Source organism: Humulus lupulus, chromosome 2 (assembly GCF_963169125.1).
Source record: "Humulus lupulus chromosome 2, drHumLupu1.1, whole genome shotgun sequence".
In the NCBI taxonomy this organism is placed as follows: domain Eukaryota; kingdom Viridiplantae; phylum Streptophyta; class Magnoliopsida; order Rosales; family Cannabaceae; genus Humulus; species Humulus lupulus.
In genome coordinates this window covers 283,648,053-283,664,689 of record NC_084794.1, presented here as the reverse complement: position 1 = coordinate 283,664,689, position 16,637 = coordinate 283,648,053, and the positions used below count along the sequence as shown (strand labels likewise).

The following is a 16,637-nucleotide window of genomic DNA, read 5'->3' as shown; positions in this document are numbered from 1 at the left end:
TGTTCTAATCATAAAAATGACCCCGAGACTCACCCCGAGCCCCGAACTTAATCCCGTAATGACTAGACCGAAAACTTGCTTTCCCACGATCGTCTCACGTCGAATGGCTCGAACCAATCCACATATAATGTGGCAAAATTATAATTCACCCATATGCATAAAATTACACAATCACGCCCCTAGTGGCCAAATTACCAAAATGCCCTTGCAATTAAAATATGAGCCCATATGCATGCATTCACCATCATATAATAATATAATTCACATGAACATGCATAGAATCATTAAATATCATAATAGATCAATTATGGCCCTCCCGGACTCCTAATCAAGGTCCTAAACCTTATTAGGAAATTTGGGGCATTACAACGTTCTTGAAGAATAAGTACGGTGGCCACATGCTATGTGTCGTTGCTTTGGATGTGAATAGTCATTTATATCCAATTGCGTTCGGGTTGGTGGATAGTGAGAACCACAACTCATGGAAATATTTCATGACGAAGTTTAAGGAAGCCATTGGGGACGTTGATGACTTGGCTTTCGTGTCAGATAGGCATGCGAGTATTATTCATGCTCTAGAGGCTGTCTTTCCTGATGCCTACCACGGCGCATGCTACCATCACATCAGTATGAATGTGAAAGCCAAGTTCAAGACTGATCATTGTCACAGTGAGATGTGGGCAGCAGCCTATGCATGGAAGAAGACCGAATTTCTAAAGCATTTTGAAAATATTAAGCGAATGGATCCTCCTATAGCTGCCTATTTGGAGGGAATTGGTTTCGATAAGTGGTCTCGTCCTTTCTTTCCAGGAAAATGATACAATATAATGACAAGCAACTACGCTGAAAGCTTCAATAACAAGACCAAGGATGCAAGAACCTTTCCAGTTACAATTTTTTTAGAATTCATTCAGTTCACACTACAGCTGTAACGTCCTACTACCTTAGAGTCGTTACTAAGTGAGTTTAAAACAAAAAAATGTGCAACTAACTCACTAGAATAGGTTTTTAAGACCAAAAGTGTGACTAAACAAAAGTTAAGGCTGTAATATTTTAAAAATACTTTGTTTCATTGAAAACTTCAAGTATCAAACATCTAGGATCCCAAATTAAGGTTTACAAAACATTTACAACTCAAAATAGATTTACAGTTGACTATCTATCAAAATCACAGATTAATACAGCCATTTTTCAAAATGCCCCCAACCAAAGCAGTCGGGCAGGCCGAACATGTACGCGCCGCCCCCACGCTCTCCATACTCATGGCTGATTGACCTTGTCTTTGCCTTTACCTGCGACACAGAGCACCCGTGAGCCGAAGCCCAGCAAGAAAACTCATACAGTATATAACATATGCTTATAATATAATCAACATATCAGATAATTCACAGATAAACAAGTAGTCCAGATAAACAAGTAGTCCATCAAACTAAACAAACACGGCCATGCCGTCCCAGGAGCATTACCAAAGCCTGGGGTCTCGGTCCTCACCGTAAGGATATCCCATGTATCCATTTGGGTCCCACCCTGACTATAAGCACTCCATGTGCTAAATGTTACTTCCGGCCCCACTGCCATTCTCGGCCTTCGCCGTCCTCGGCCCTTTGCCGTTCTCGGATCCCTTGTCGTTCCTTCTACTATAATCACATATAGTACAACTTGAAATAACATTCAAACATATAATAATTCAATTAAGTTTACACCTTAGCATGTAATGCAATCTAGGGTCGTGCCTTGCAATAACACTATGGGCCCATGCCCTGTCCTACGGGTGCTACAGTTTCTTACCTATATCCCGAGCCTCACAGTGCACCAAAGACGCGAGCACGGTCCTCTAACTTGAGCCTCGCCGAAACCCTAGTCACAACACAAATAAAACACTCTTTAATACTAACCAATCCCAAAACCACTTTCCGGGACCAATCCCGCACTCTCGGGACCTCCAAATTCCTAAAACAATGCATCGGAAACATCCCCCGAGCCCCCGGAACAAATGCCCAAAAATGCAAATTTTCCCATCCTGAAAATAGCCTAGCGCCGCGGCGCTACCCGTGAGGGCCACGGCGCCCAGAAAAGTCAGAAAGTCCCCCCCCCCCTGACTCAGCCTCGCGCCGCGGCCCCGAAGAACAGGGCCGCGGCGCCCCTATGCGAAACCAGAATTCTGGGTTTTTCTCCTGCAATTTCCTGCTCCAAAACACCTCTAAACCAACCCAAACACACACCTAGACCCCAACACCAATTTGAAACCTCAAATGAACTATCTAACAACCTATAAACACTAGTATCAAGATCATACACACAATCATACCCAAAATCCACACCTTTGATTTCAAACTTCAGAAAATCTAAACTCATAGATCAAAAAACTTAAACCATGCTTCAAATCTCTTAAACCAAAACAGAATCAAACCTTAAAATTGCATAGGATCCTTACCTCAAGTGAAGAATTCAACCTTAAGCTTCTTTGATTCTCCTTCTACTTTCCCACTTCAGCTCCTTCTACTCTTCTTCTTCTTCTTCTTGCCCTAGATTTCCTTCTAGTTGTTCCTCTCTCAATTTCTAGCAAAAAAACCATAATATGACTAAGTGCCAAAACCGTGTACCCCTTTTTCCCAGCTGAAAGTTATCTAAACTCATGCCAAATGACCATTCTACCCCTTCATAGTAATCCTTTCCTAACTAAACCTCAAGGGCACTCTTGTCCTTTTACCTATATTACAATTTTACCGATTTCCATCTAAACTTGTTACCCTCAGCAGTAACTAATGGTTACTCAGGTTACTCAAACACCAATAACCAAAACCACTAATTCTCAACTCAACTTATAAGATTCCCAAAGTACCCCTAGGCTCCTTCCGAGCCGGGTATAAAATCCCGCTGTGACTTTTAGACTAACCAGCTCTCTAGGACCGTCTCGACGCGTGCATCACAATAATAACACCACACTCACGTGGTACAAATCACATAATACAACTATCACATTTATGCCCTCAACGGGCTAAAATTACCAATTTTCCCTTAACATACAAACGGGGCCCAAATGCATAATTATACCACCTAAACATGCATTCTAATCACATATTCATTCAAATTCATATATTACCATGTTAATTCACTTATTGCCCTCCAGGCACACTAAACAAGGTCTTAAACCTTATTAGCAACTTGGGGTGTTACAACAGTCTTGGTTTTCTGAATGACGTAGTGTGACAGAGAAGACTACCACCAAATTATCCACCCTGATGGAGGAAGATGTATCGAACAATGCTGACAAAGGAAGGTTCATGAATGTCTATGCCCTTGGTCAATTCGAGTTTCATGTAACTGGTGCAGAAAGCGATGCTGAGGTGAATTTGATGTCGAAATCATGCTCATGTGGGGTATTCCAGCTCATAGGCACACCTTGTCCCCATGCAGCTGCAGCAGCTATAGAGCGTGGAGTGAACCTTTACTCTTTGTGTTCACCGTTTTACACCATTGAGTCATGGAGGAATTCGTACAAAGAAACCATTTACCCAACTGAGAACGAGGATACTTCCAGATGACATTAAGAATATGGTAGTTGGTGTACCCATAGAGAAACAACAAGTTGGTCGGCCAAAAAAGCCAAAGCTAGGAAGACCAAGGACAAACCGTTGGCCATCTGGCGGGGAAAAACCAATTACAATGCGTAAGTGCAGTAGATGTGGTGGTCGTGGCCACAACAAGTCCTCATGCAAAGCTCGGCTTTGAGTTTATTTTTTGTTGTATTTTATTTAAACTTGAAGTTGAAGGTTATTTTTCGTTTTCTTTTTTTATTGTCGTTAATGAATTTTGGTCGTTAATTGTCGTTAATAAAAAGATGCTCGACTAAAAAAAAATTCTTAATAATCTAGATTTTAAGCAAATAAATATAACAAGAGAATGTTCAATGTCTAACATTCTGATACCATAAGTCAACTGTCCATTTGTTTCTGAACAACTCCATGTTATCATCACAAATCGTGTCAAGTGGTAGCTTACCCAATAAGTGTTCGATGTGCTTGATGGCGTACACACCACAATCTCCACTGTAACCAAAACATAAATTGCCTTAGTAACAAAATCAACATAGAATTTAATTTAAAAAACTTGAATAAAAACTAGACTTTTGATTACCTGACTTTGGTTTGGGGTACTGAATCAACTGGCATGCGGTGCACATTGAACTCTTTGCATCTTTTAGCTCCAGGTGGAATCGTCAACTGAGGGTCGTCCTTGAAAAGTTGTGACTGCAATAACAACGATGGGAACAAAGTAGACCATGACTTCATAAACGATTGCAGTTGTTTATCACTTATCACGGTCACGTCCGAATCATAAACATTCAGAGTCCAAGTAGAAATGGAGGCTTCAACTACAAACCAATGCGCTTGAAGGTAGTTCTGGCACCAATATATAGTGTCTACTCCCTTCCACGATGCCAGAAATTGATTGTCAATTCCCGTAATCATTGATATCACATCTGAATCCCACAAAAACCTTTTCTTATCCTCTTCCTTGGCATTTTGATATGCATCATAACGAGCTGGTACCACTTGTGAGAACATAATATTCATCACAACAATATCTTGCCGATACGCCCCGGGATAGAACTGTCGACGCCTACGTAGCATATGCTTGGCCGCATCAATATGCTGCAAAAATGATAGGAAAGCAATTACTCAGCCTATCAAAACCATATCGAACCTCATGAACCCAAAACATCTGCCCATATAACCCCCATTGAACCACTATCCACCTACCTATCGAACCCCCTATCGAACCCCAATCACCTGCCTATCGAACCACTATCCACCTGCCCATCGAACCCTCTATCGAACCCCAATCACCTGCCTATCGAACCCCTATCGAACCCTTATCGAACCCCAAACCACCAGTCTATCGAACACCTAAACCACCTGCCTATCGAACCCCTAGCATCACCCCTATCGAACCCCATGAACCCAAACCACCTGGTTATCGAACCCCTATCAAAACTCCATCAAACCCCTATCAAAGCCCATGAACCCAAACCACCTGCATATCGAACCCCATGAACCCAAACCACCTGCCTATCGAACCCCTATCGAACCCACTATTTATACCAGAGAACAGATATTAATAAAATTACTTACTCCATCATCGATCCAAAACTGTGGTGTCTTCATCGTCAGAAACCAACTCGGACCATACACACCAGTTTGGACATCCCTCTTCGTCTTGTTCGGAATATCTCCAGGCAACCACTTGATGACCGTCCTGTACTGTGTAGCAAGTGGCTTCTTTAGAGGGTCGAGGACTAATGGCACGCCATCAATCGCATCCAAATGAGCTTTCTTTCTGGTTGGGTCGATGTAGTCTTCAAATTTCTTAGGTTTGTGTCTTTTCCTCTTGGCCAATTCAAACTCTACACCAGCAACATCCCCAGATTCTATAATAGCAACACTTGGGGTCTCAGGATTTGCTGTGAGTACTATCGGGGGAGGAGTGCCTATGTCATGTGAGACAAAATCATCTGGGAGGTCAAGTGAGTCGGAATCAGAATCATTTGGAAGATCTTGTACGAATGTCAAGATCTTATTGACAACATCCATGATGACCGCCTGGTTCTTTAGGATGGTATCCTGATGACTCTCGACTCGCTCCAACCTCTTCAACACCTCCCGTAAATCAGGTTGATCAGAACTGGGGTGTACCGATGGGGCTGGGGCCGAGGGTGTAGGGCCGATGGGGACTGGGGTATCCTCATCATCAGGGCCATCAACAAAAATATTGGCTGCCTTCGCAACCTCAGCAGCTATCTCCGCCACCTTCTCAAAATCAGTGGGAGTTTCTACCTCTTCTTCTTGGCCCAACCCGGGATACAAGGGAGCATCACCCTCCGTCTAAGCACTATAATAATCTATCTCCGAAGGCCGGGGCTTCAACATGGACAACACAATCAACTGCATCAAATACAAAGCATTAAGTTAGTTTGAAACCACCAAAGAATACTCTATTTTGACATAATATAGCAGAACTTACACTCGTCTTCTTGAACATCGGTGCAAGGTCGGCCTTCGAAATAGGACGCTCCTTATTGCTCGACCAACTGAGCATCCTCGGAAACTGGTTTCCATGGTTAATACCATACTCACGTGCAAACTGCTGGATGGCTTCGTATGCCCAATACTGCAATGCAGGGACATAACCATACAAATTGTATTTTGCTTCTTTCTGTTTCCCCTTAACTTCCTTCTTCTTCTCATAGTTCATCTTCTGATGATGCATGTCTTTCTTACATGAATCCATAAGCTTGTTAAAAGACACCTTCCCCCATGGGTAAGTAAAGAAGTACTCAGTGTCCTCCACCATCTTCAGCGAATCTATCCAGACATTTAACTTGCCCTCTCGTGCAAGTAAAACCCCCTTAACAAAGAAACATAGGCCCAACTTGTAGGCATCTTCAACTACAGTGTAGTTTTTTAAAGCAGCCTCCAAATGCATTATCTTCACTATTTCTTCATCATTAAAGTACTCCTTGATTAAGCGGTCACTAGTCAAGTGTTTCTTCAAATCAGTCTCAGATGGCCCAGAACTGAAGTTCAACCCCGTAACCAAAGCAAACTCGCCTCTACCAAATCTACAGGGTCTAGATCCCAAATGTAAATGCAACTCATCCTCGTTGATGCATTGGATCTTGCGCAACAATAATTGATGTATGAGAGATGCAGAGAAGTCTAACTTCTCAGCCATGAAAAATTGTTTGAAAGGGGATTCCTTCACCCTTTCTATCAACCCGAGCTCCTCAAACTTGTCCTTGATTGTTTTAAAGTAACCATTGCCCCTATATGTGACTCGTCCAGGAAAGTGATCTGTCAAGGGTAAAAGAAACTTCGACATCTGCAAAAAATAAAGATAAAAATAATACAGTTAAACAAAGTCGCCTGAAAAATCCATAAATAAACATACATGCAACCATCGAACCCATATCGAACACCCATCGAACCCCTAAAGCATGCATCGAACCACCATCGAACCCAACATAAGACCCAATCCATCGAGCTTGCATCTAATTTCTTAGGTTTAAACCTGGAACCCATAATGGGCCTACCCCATCGAACCAACATCGAACCCCTAAGGCCTACCCTATCGAACCAACATCGACAACCATCGAACCCAACAAATACCCAACCCATCAAGCATGCATCGAACCCCCATCGAGCATGCATCAAACCCCCATCGAGCATCGAACCTAAACTTGGAACCCTTAACGGCTTAACCTGTCGAACCCCATCGAGCATCGAACCTAAACTTGGAACCCTTAACGGCTTAACCTATCGAACCCCCATCGAGCATGCATCGAACCCCCATCGAGCATGCATCGAACCCCCATCGAGCATGCATCGAGCCCCTATCGAGCATCGAACCTAAACTTGGAACCCTTAACGGCTTAACCTATCGAACCCCTATCGAGCATGCATCGAACCACCGTCGAACCCCCGTCGAACCACCATCGAGCAACCTTACCAGACCCATAAAAATCCCAGACTTCACTCTCAACATACCCACACTAATCCATACCCAAAACAGACCAAATTAAAACACAAGTCTACAAACACACAAACAATCCCACATTAATCCATACACACAAACAATCCTAAAATATAACACTACAAACACAAATTCAATGTAATAAGCTTACCTTTGTTTTGGGTATGGAGAAACTCAAACCGTGGGTTTTGGATGACGGACGGCGAGAGGCCGTGGGTTTTGGATGACGGACGGACGGTGAGAGGTGAGACGCGAGATGCGAGACGCGAGATGCGAGAGGCGAGAGGGGAGACGACGGGCAGCAGCGCGAGGTTTCGAAGGGGGCTACGATGGGGACTTGAACCGAGAGTTTGAGAGAGAAAGCTTGAACGGTCGGGGGAGAGCTGGTTAGTTGAATGGTCGGGGGAGAGCTTGAACCGAGAGTTTGAGAGAGAGAAGGAGAATCAAAAGGGGGATTGGGGGGAATTGTGACAGGGGCATTTTGGGTACTAGCAAAACTTTTGGCATTATTTTGTAATGTTAAAAATGTCTAGCATTATTTTGTATTACACCACACTATTAAGCATAAAAAGTCAAATTTCCCTTATAAAATACCTTTTATTAATAGTTTGATTATTTAATAACATTGTATAAGTGATTTAATTATTGAATTATATTGTATTATTAATAAATTTATCAATTAGTAGCACTATATAAGTGTTTTCACCATTGAATTACATTACAAAAATCTAATTTCACTAATGAATTAGACTCATAAGTGATTTAATCATTGAATTACACTATATAAGTCTTATTTATACAAATTCCAATTACAAGTAATGCGAGCCCTTTTTTTAGTAATTTGATCACTAAATTGTGTTATATATGCAATTTGAGAGTTTTTGGTGAAATTTGAAGGTCTCTTAGTGCGATTTGAGGGCTTCTTATAAATGAGCTCTAAATGCTTCAATGCAACCCTTAGAGTTTCTTTGTGTAGTTTTAGGGTCTCGTTGTGCAATTTAAGGGTCTTTTATAAGTGAGGTCTAAATGCTTCGATGTGACCCTCATGGTCTCTAGTGCAATTTCAAGGTCTCTTATAAGTGAGGCATAAATACTTCAATACGATCCTTAAGATCTCTTAGTGCAATTTGGGGGTCTCTTGTAAATGAGGTTAAATGCTTCAAATGCTTCAATGCGACCTTCACGGTCTCTTAGTACAGTTTGAGGGTCTTTTATAATTGAGGTCTAAATGTGTCAATGCGACACTCAGGTGCTCTTAGTTATTTTTTAGCAGGATCTCTTAGTACAATTTAGGGTCTCTTATAAATGACATTTAAATACTTCAATGTGACTCTCAGGTGATGGTAGAAAATATGATGATTTTATCTCTTCAATGAAGAAGAAGAGGATCATGTGAAGGAACTCTTTGTGTTTTTCTCAAAGATTTTTTAGAGCTTTTGTTCATGTACACTTTAATTTGGGTTTACAAGTTAATAATGCCACATCATCAATTTTTTTAAAAATTTAATAGCTAAATAAAAAGAAAATGCCATTTTGCTCATTTTAGTATTTGCAAAGCCATTTCGACAAATTAAGAGTTAATATTGTGTTTAAGTTAACAAATATTTAATTAAACAAATTGGCCATGCAATTTTTATCAAAATGATTAATTGTATGATTCTTTTGTGAAGTTATACTAACATTCAAAATAAAATTTTAATTTTACAACTGTTCAGTATATTGCAATAAAAGGGTATCTGTTTAGGGGCATAATTGTCTCTATGTGGACTTTAATGGTGCTTATTACTAATTTTGTATAATTAAAGGACAAATGCAAAAATAGAAAACTTTAGTGGAGGAATGTGAAATTTGAAAAAGATTAATAATTCCGAATAAGTAGAGTTCGAACAAATACAGATTGGTGAAATAGGGAGAGTCAACTGAGGACGACAGAGCAATAGTTCTTCTTCTTCTTCACCGAATCACCTTCATAGATTGGATTGGAGATTTCTGTATTCGATTTGGTTCTACAGTAAGAACTTGCATTCTATTTACAATTACTTTTACTTTCATCAATTTTATTATCATACAATTTCCGTATCATAAATCTGCATCACCATCACCGTGACCTTGAATCTAAAACTTCTTTCTTTTTTTGGTATTATAACTTGAAGTTCGAGTCTTTTTGGGTTATATAATATTGGTCACTCCACTCCGTCGAAAAGGGATTTTTTTTTTTTGTTTTGAATCGCCATTGTTTCTGAGATAAAAGCAGTTATTTCCTCTCACACTCCTCAGCTCAGCCGCTCTCCTTTGTAATTTTGTAGATCCTTCTCTATTTAGTTAATTAATCGGTTTGCTTCAATATTTGATTCTTTTGCTGAATTTGGCTTAATCGCTGGAAGATTGAAGTTTGTTCATCTTATATTTTTCACTACAATATATATATATATATCTCTCAAAACCTAGTTTATTAATTTTTTTTTTTTATTTCGTGTGGCGATTGCTTCACTTCTGTTCTGTTGTTTGAGCGCTGGGCGAAATAACATGGAAAAGTTGGGCTGTTTATGATCGATTTTGTGATTTTTTAAGAGAATAAGTGATTGAGTAAACTGGGTATGATTTATTTTGGCGAATTGTATATAATTTTTAGTTTTTTCTTTGTTATGGTAGAAGTACATAGACATAGTAGGGGAAGGATCAAGGTATTCAAATTGTTGACTTTTGTTTTCTACTTTATTCTATGTTTTGTTTCAGTTATTAGTATTGTGTGTTTGACTAGGAAGGAGAACATAGAGAAGTGGAAATATGAACTAGGTAGTGGATAAGGAAAAGTTTTTTAATGTTAGTTTCACTTTTCTGTTGTTGATGCATTGTAGTAGATAGATTATAATTTTATTGGACTTCCTCTTTCATGATCTCAAAACTAGAGTATCGAGGGAACCTGATAAAGAAGTCAGACCCATGGCTTTATCATGCTAATGTAGATATTTTATTGCTGTCCATTTGATTCTGCTTCAAGTTTAGATTTTACGATTATATGAATTCTTAGCTATGAGATTAAACTTTGCCTTTTAGTAATTTGTGCTGATGTATTCTGGTATCGGAAGTTTTGGTTGGTGGTTTTCACTAATGATGTCTTTGTTAAATGAGGTTTATTGTTTAGTACTGAAGAGGTGATGGTCTTCACGAAAGATGTCTTGGTGAAATGAAATTTATTGTTTAGTATATGAATATTATTTTTGGTTAAGGACCTGATATCTACATAAATGATGAAAGGACGATCTGATGGAATGTAAAAAGCTGATAATGCTTTCTGTGTGATTTGTTTATTAAATTAAATATTTGAATTCCTCCATTGTGATTGTAATGTATCATCAACTATTTTTGTGTTGTAAGCGAATTCTTATTTTTTTTCTAGTGATTAACAAATGTTTGAAGCGTATGCTTTGAGAAATGATTGTTTTACCGCTATTTTTTTTAGTTGTTAATTTTATTTAACCCAATCCACCTACAATGCCACTTAATTTGGCAGTTATTTATGGATTGCACCTAATAAAACCCGCCATATAAAAGAACCACTCAACCCATTCGTTGTGCACCCCTATCTGTAATTATGGTTTTGCATTGACACAAACCACTAATGGAAAATGTGTTCCTTGCAGCCAACATAGGCTGAAAGAATGGCTGGACATGACTCAAAGAAATCAAGTGATGCCATAAATGACTTACCAACGTTCAACGCGGAGAATTTGCAAAGTAACATGAAGACTATATTTTACAGGTTTGTAAATGGAAGTCCTAATTTAAGGACTATATCATTCAAAATCTTGCTGCTTGAAACTGGTGAAACTTGAACATTTATCCAACATCAAATTTTGCTTCACAACTAGAATAGCAATCAAAGAGAGTACACTTTATATCTTCGTTATTAGAAGAAGCAAATATTTAATCTCATTGTGAGGACAAAATTCAGATTTCACTGCAGACAAAGATATTGATTGAAATGTTTTTGATAAGTCTCTCTTTTATTTCTTTAATTATATATTTTTGTTGACGTTAAAATGTTGACTATTTTCTCTTTTTTAGCCGAACATTCATGGCTATCATTGCTGGAGTCGTTGCTGGAATTTTGGGATTAACAAGCTGGAAAGGATTTGTTCTTTATTTTCTTGTCATGGCCATTACTTCAGTTGGACTTATAGCCAAGGCCGGATTTTCCATCCATTCATACTTTGATTCCTGGAACCAGATTGTGCTCGATGGTTTCTTTGGTGGGCTATTGGTAAATGCTCTGTCATTTAGTACTTCTTACTCTTCATTTAATTATTTACAACACTCAATTCCTTCGCTAACGCTCACCTGTTTTCGAATTTTTGCAGTCATTCGTGCTGTTCTGGACGTATCCTTATCATTGATTCTTTTGTTTTTTGGTTTTGTTTTGTTTTTTTACCTTGTTAACAGTAATTACAAAAATCATAACTAGGATCGGTAATGTTTGGACTAAATCAGTTGTTGCCTGGGCTACTCATAGGTACTCCGTAACCTCCCCATTTCAGTTGTAGTGGATATAGTTATAGTGACAGAAAAAAAAAATCCACCTGTTCTTTCCGAGAGGGATAACTCAAATGGTCATGTCGTGCATGTAGTTTGCTCCCACAAATCTGAGGTTCGAGTTAGTCCTGGGCACCTAAATACCAAGGGTCAGGCGGAGGGAGTCTAGTTTCAAAAAAAGAATTATTTGTTCTTGCCATGATTATATGATACTAAGTTTTGATACATCACCCAAGTTTGTTTTACAGGTTTTAAGTGTAAATATATATATGTTTTATTACTGTTGATATTATACGTTCATTCCTTGACATAAATGAAAAGATTTGCTTATGACATTGTGCATATATTCTGAGGAGTGAGGCGCCATCTGCTTATGGAGTTGATGAAGGAAGGAAGGAACCTATGCGCATTAGTTGCTGTATCAATACCTGAAGCAATTATGTAGTTGATGCTGCTGTTTGTATGCAACTCACATCAACTTTGAATTTGAGAATAGTTTAAATCGATCATTTAGGCATTATGTCTTTTAATTATCTATACCATTTTTCCCTTTGGAAAAGTTTTGTTTAGGTCTTTAATTATTAATCTATATTGTTTTTGCGACTTACTATTACTAATCTTTGATGGGTGAATAAGATTAATTTTCTTGAAAACAATCTCCGAACTGCCAACAGCTCAATTATAATTAGCCAGTGAAATATAAAGATTTCCTCCTACTAATTTGTTTAGCTGGTGAAATGGTTATAATGATATTTTATAGCATTTGAATTTATATTATGAAAAGACTAGATAGAGGATTGGCTTTGTTGGAAATCCATTTAGAAGTGGTTTTGCAAACATTATGGAAAGACTAGATAGAGGATTGGCTTGTTTTGTGTGGTGCTCCTTGTTTTCAAAATATAAGCTTTCTCATTTTGAGTTTTGGGGGTCCGACCATAGAGCTATCTTGATAGATTTATTCTCGCAAGCACCGTTGCACAGGGGTATTGAGAGAGGGAGGGTTTTTCGTTTTGAACCCAGATGGTTAAGAGATGAGGGGTGTACGGACACTACTAAAGATGTTTGGAAGAAGGGAATATGGATACTACTAAAGATGTTTGGAAGAAGGGAATATTTAATGGATCTGTGGAGCCTTTTCTTAATGGGCTCCAATGATGTGGGGCTGCCTTACGTGCATGGAAAAAATCTAAGTTTGGACATATTCTAGAGTGCATTAAGGAGGTAAGGGGAAAGATTGAGGAGTTACATAATGGGGTGCAGTCAGTGAAGAATGTGGAAAAGATTTAGATGTTCAACAAAGAGCTTCATAAGCTACTTTCCATGGATGAGTTGTATTGGAAACAACACGCCCGGACCGAGTGGTTGGCCCATGGAGATAGGAACACAAAATTCTTTCATGGAAATGCCAACTCAAGAAGGAAGAGGAATGAAGTCAAAGGGTTGGAGGATGCTAATGGGATTTGGCGTGAAGATGTAGAGAGAATTACTAAGATTATCAATGGGTACTATTGCTCTACAGGTGGAGAGCCTACTGCCGTGAATAAGATTACCTCTTCCATGAACAAGGTTGTCTCATGTGAGATTAATGGCGACTTGACAAAGTCGTTTGAGGAAGAGGAAATTCGTAGTGCATTATTCAGTATGGGGGGTTCAAGGCTCCGGGATCGAACGAGTTCCATGCAATTTTCTACCAAAAGAATTGGGAGGTTGTGCGCAAAGAGGTGGTGGAGGTTTGTAAGAATGTCCTTAACAAGACGAGTGTTGTATTGACTCCTAAGGTTACTAACCCCACAAAGGTCACTGATTACCGTTCAATAAGCTTATGCAATGTTATCTATAAGGTAATCACCAAAACCATTGCAAACTGCTTTAAGATGGCGCTCTCTATGGTAAGCTTAGATACACAAAGTGCTTTTGTACTGGGAAGGTTGATCTCTAACAATACTATAGTGGCCTTTGAAGTGTTGCATTCCCTAAAGAAGCAAAACAATGGGGAAAATAGATGGACGAGTGTGAAGCTAGATATCAGCAAGGCATATGGAATAGAGCTTTCTGGATGCTATGATAGAGGTTATGTGAATCTGTGGACAATGGCAAGAATTGGTTCTTAGGAGTATTAAGAATCTCCAATTTCCATTTATTATTAATGGGGTCAATAGGGGACAAGTCATTTCAGATAGAGGATTGAGACAAGGATGTCCGCTCTCGCCTTACCTTTTCCTTATTTGTCAAGAGGGGTTGTCTAAACTCTTGGTAGAAGCAGAGAATGAATGGCAGTTAACTGGATTCTCTTGCAATCATGGCCCAAAGATCATCCACCTTTTCTTTGCAGATGACATTGTGATGTTTTGTAAGGCTTCAATCTCTGAATGTCAGACTCTTTTGGCGATCTTATCCATCTATGAACGGGTGTCAGGGAAATGTGTGAACCTTGGAAAATTTTCTATTATTTTTAGCCCGAATGTATCTGAAAATGACAATAACAATATCCAAGAATTATTGGGCCTCCAAGATTGCCCAGAAATGTCTAAGTACTTGGGACTCCCATCCCTCGTTGGGAGAAAGAAAAAAGTAGTCTTCCAATATATCAAGGATAGGGTATGGAAGCGTCTTCAGGTGTGGAAGGGCAAGTTACTCTCTGTTGGGGGTAAGGAGATTCTGATAAAGGCGGTGGCGCTTACGATACCTTCTTACTCTATGTGTGTCTTTCGGCTCCCAAAGGCCCTTTGCTATGACCTTGAAGCTATGGTTGCTCGATTTTGGTGGGGGTCGACTAAGGAATCACATAAAATGCATTGAAAGTGTTGGGAAGCTCTATGTCTTCCTAAGTTGGAGGTGGATTGGGCTTTCGGGATTTGGAGGCTTTCAATTAAGCATTGGTAGCAAAGCAAGGTTGGAGGATTATTACTCAACCCAATTGCCTCATGGCTCGTGTTCTCAAAGTCAAATACTTCAAAGATAGTGATTTTATGAATACTCAAGGAAAGAATGGTATGCCTTACATGTGGCGAAGTATCTTATAAGGAAAAGAGGCGCTAAAGTTGGGGATTAGATGGCAGGTGGGAAATGGAGAGTCAATTCACTAGTTTACCGATCCATGGCTGTCAAGGTTAACCACCTTTCGTCATGTCACTCCATTAGGAAGCTTGGGCTCGAATTGGAAAGTGGCTGACTTTATTTATAGGAAACAAAGGAATGAAAACTTTGTTAGGAAAGTGTTTTGGGAGGTGGATTGTGAACAAATTCTTAATATATCATTGAGTTGCAGATATATTAATGATCAGAGATTGTGGCACTTTAACTCTAAAGGTACTTATACAGTAATATCGGGATATAAAGCTATCATCGAGTGTGGTCAAGAAGCCTCTTTGTCTAACACATGCATGACAACATGGTGGAAGAGACTATGGAGACTCCATTTACCCTCTAAGATTAAAAAAAATTGTGGAGGGTGTACCATGGGCTTCTTCCTACTGCTCAGGTGCTTCATAAAAGAGGAATCAATGTCAACCCAAGATGCTTTCGATGTAGGAAGCTACTGGAACATTTAAATACGCCTTCTTTGAATGCCCTTTCTCAACGGCATGTTGGTAACACTTCTTGGGGTGGTAAGTTGGCAGATTGGAACAGGTACATACTTGAAGAGATGATCTCAAAGTGTGTTTTTCAGCTGCCTAAAGAAGAGATTGAGGTCTGTGCAAAGTATTATATGAATAATTTGGTTTGAAAGAAACAAGGCTAAGCATGGTGAGAAGGTTTGTGATCCTAACAAAGTGTGTGAGGCGATTGGGTATTTTGTTTATGAGTTCCAAGAGAGTAGAGATTGCATCTTAGTTGATTATCCCTCTGGTAAAGTGGTGCATCCAGTAACAGGAGCAAAGATGGAAGCCTCAATACCACCAACGAGGTTAATGGTACCAATGAAGTTGGTAAGCCACCTTGTTTCAGGACCGAGCTAAGAGGAGGGAGGACAGTCTTCTGTTTGGAAACCACCAGACCATTTACAATTTAAAATGAACGTCGATGCTGCAATATGTACTAGTCGAGGGCTACTTGGCTTTGTGGCAGTGATACGAAATGATAGAAGAGTGGCAGTACGATTTTTTACCCACCAAATGCAGTCCAACTAACCTCATTTCCGAAAGTGATTGCCTTAATGCTATCCGGGATATTCAAAGAGGTGGTGACTATTCTATAGAATAACTTATTGTTGGGATATCCAACATTTTATGTATCTTTGTCAAGTTGGTTCTTACAACCCTCATGAGGCAAATAAAGTGGCACACTCATTAGCAAAACTTAGTTTACAGGATGATTATGATTATTTATCCTATAATATAATTGAACAATGTATTGCTTAATCTTTATAAATGACTTCCTTTAAAAAAAAATTATATATTAATATAATTATTAAATATTTAGTATTGTACCATTGTAATAATAATATTTTATAATATTTAAATTTATATTAATATTTGTAATATTCTATACAAATTTTTATATAGAAAGAGATAGAGATATGAATGTTATTATTGTATTTTCATTTTCTTTATTTTTTCATATGGTGCCAT

The 16,637-nt window shown here is 39.0% G+C and overlaps 2 protein-coding genes across 2 annotated transcripts; one reads left to right on the top strand and one right to left on the bottom strand.

Annotated features, from left to right (window-relative positions):
- Positions 1-5,885: 5,885 nt before the first annotated feature.
- LOC133815596 (uncharacterized) lies at positions 5,886-6,399 on the bottom strand. The gene is made up of 2 exons (XM_062248414.1): positions 6,025-6,399; positions 5,886-5,945 (listed from the first exon to the last, which is right to left on the bottom strand). Exons 1-2 carry the CDS (start codon positions 6,352-6,354, stop codon positions 5,886-5,888), a joined length of 390 nt encoding a protein of 129 aa, XP_062104398.1. The 5' UTR covers positions 6,355-6,399.
- Positions 6,400-9,390: 2,991 nt separating this feature from the next.
- Positions 9,391-12,722, top strand: LOC133819574 (uncharacterized). Its single transcript, XM_062252857.1, has 5 exons — positions 9,391-9,544; positions 11,178-11,296; positions 11,602-11,797; positions 11,895-11,914; positions 12,388-12,722. Exons 2-5 carry the CDS (start codon positions 11,196-11,198, stop codon positions 12,416-12,418), a joined length of 348 nt encoding a protein of 115 aa, XP_062108841.1. The 5' UTR covers positions 9,391-9,544; positions 11,178-11,195; the 3' UTR covers positions 12,419-12,722.
- The last annotated feature ends 3,915 nt before the right edge of the window (positions 12,723-16,637 follow it).

Coding starts and splice junctions, on each gene's coding strand:
- LOC133815596 (XM_062248414.1), bottom strand. CDS start 6,354: ATGGTGGAGGACACTGAGTACTTCTTTACTTACCCATGGGGGAAGGTG. Junction 5,946..6,024: donor CGATGTTCAAGAAGACGAGT/GTAAGTTCTGCT, acceptor TATTTGATGCAG/TTGATTGTGTTGTCCATGTT.
- LOC133819574 (XM_062252857.1), top strand. CDS start 11,196: ATGGCTGGACATGACTCAAAGAAATCAAGTGATGCCATAAATGACTTA. Junction 11,297..11,601: donor ATGAAGACTATATTTTACAG/GTTTGTAAATGG, acceptor TCTCTTTTTTAG/CCGAACATTCATGGCTATCA. Junction 11,798..11,894: donor GTTTCTTTGGTGGGCTATTG/GTAAATGCTCTG, acceptor GAATTTTTGCAG/TCATTCGTGCTGTTCTGGAC.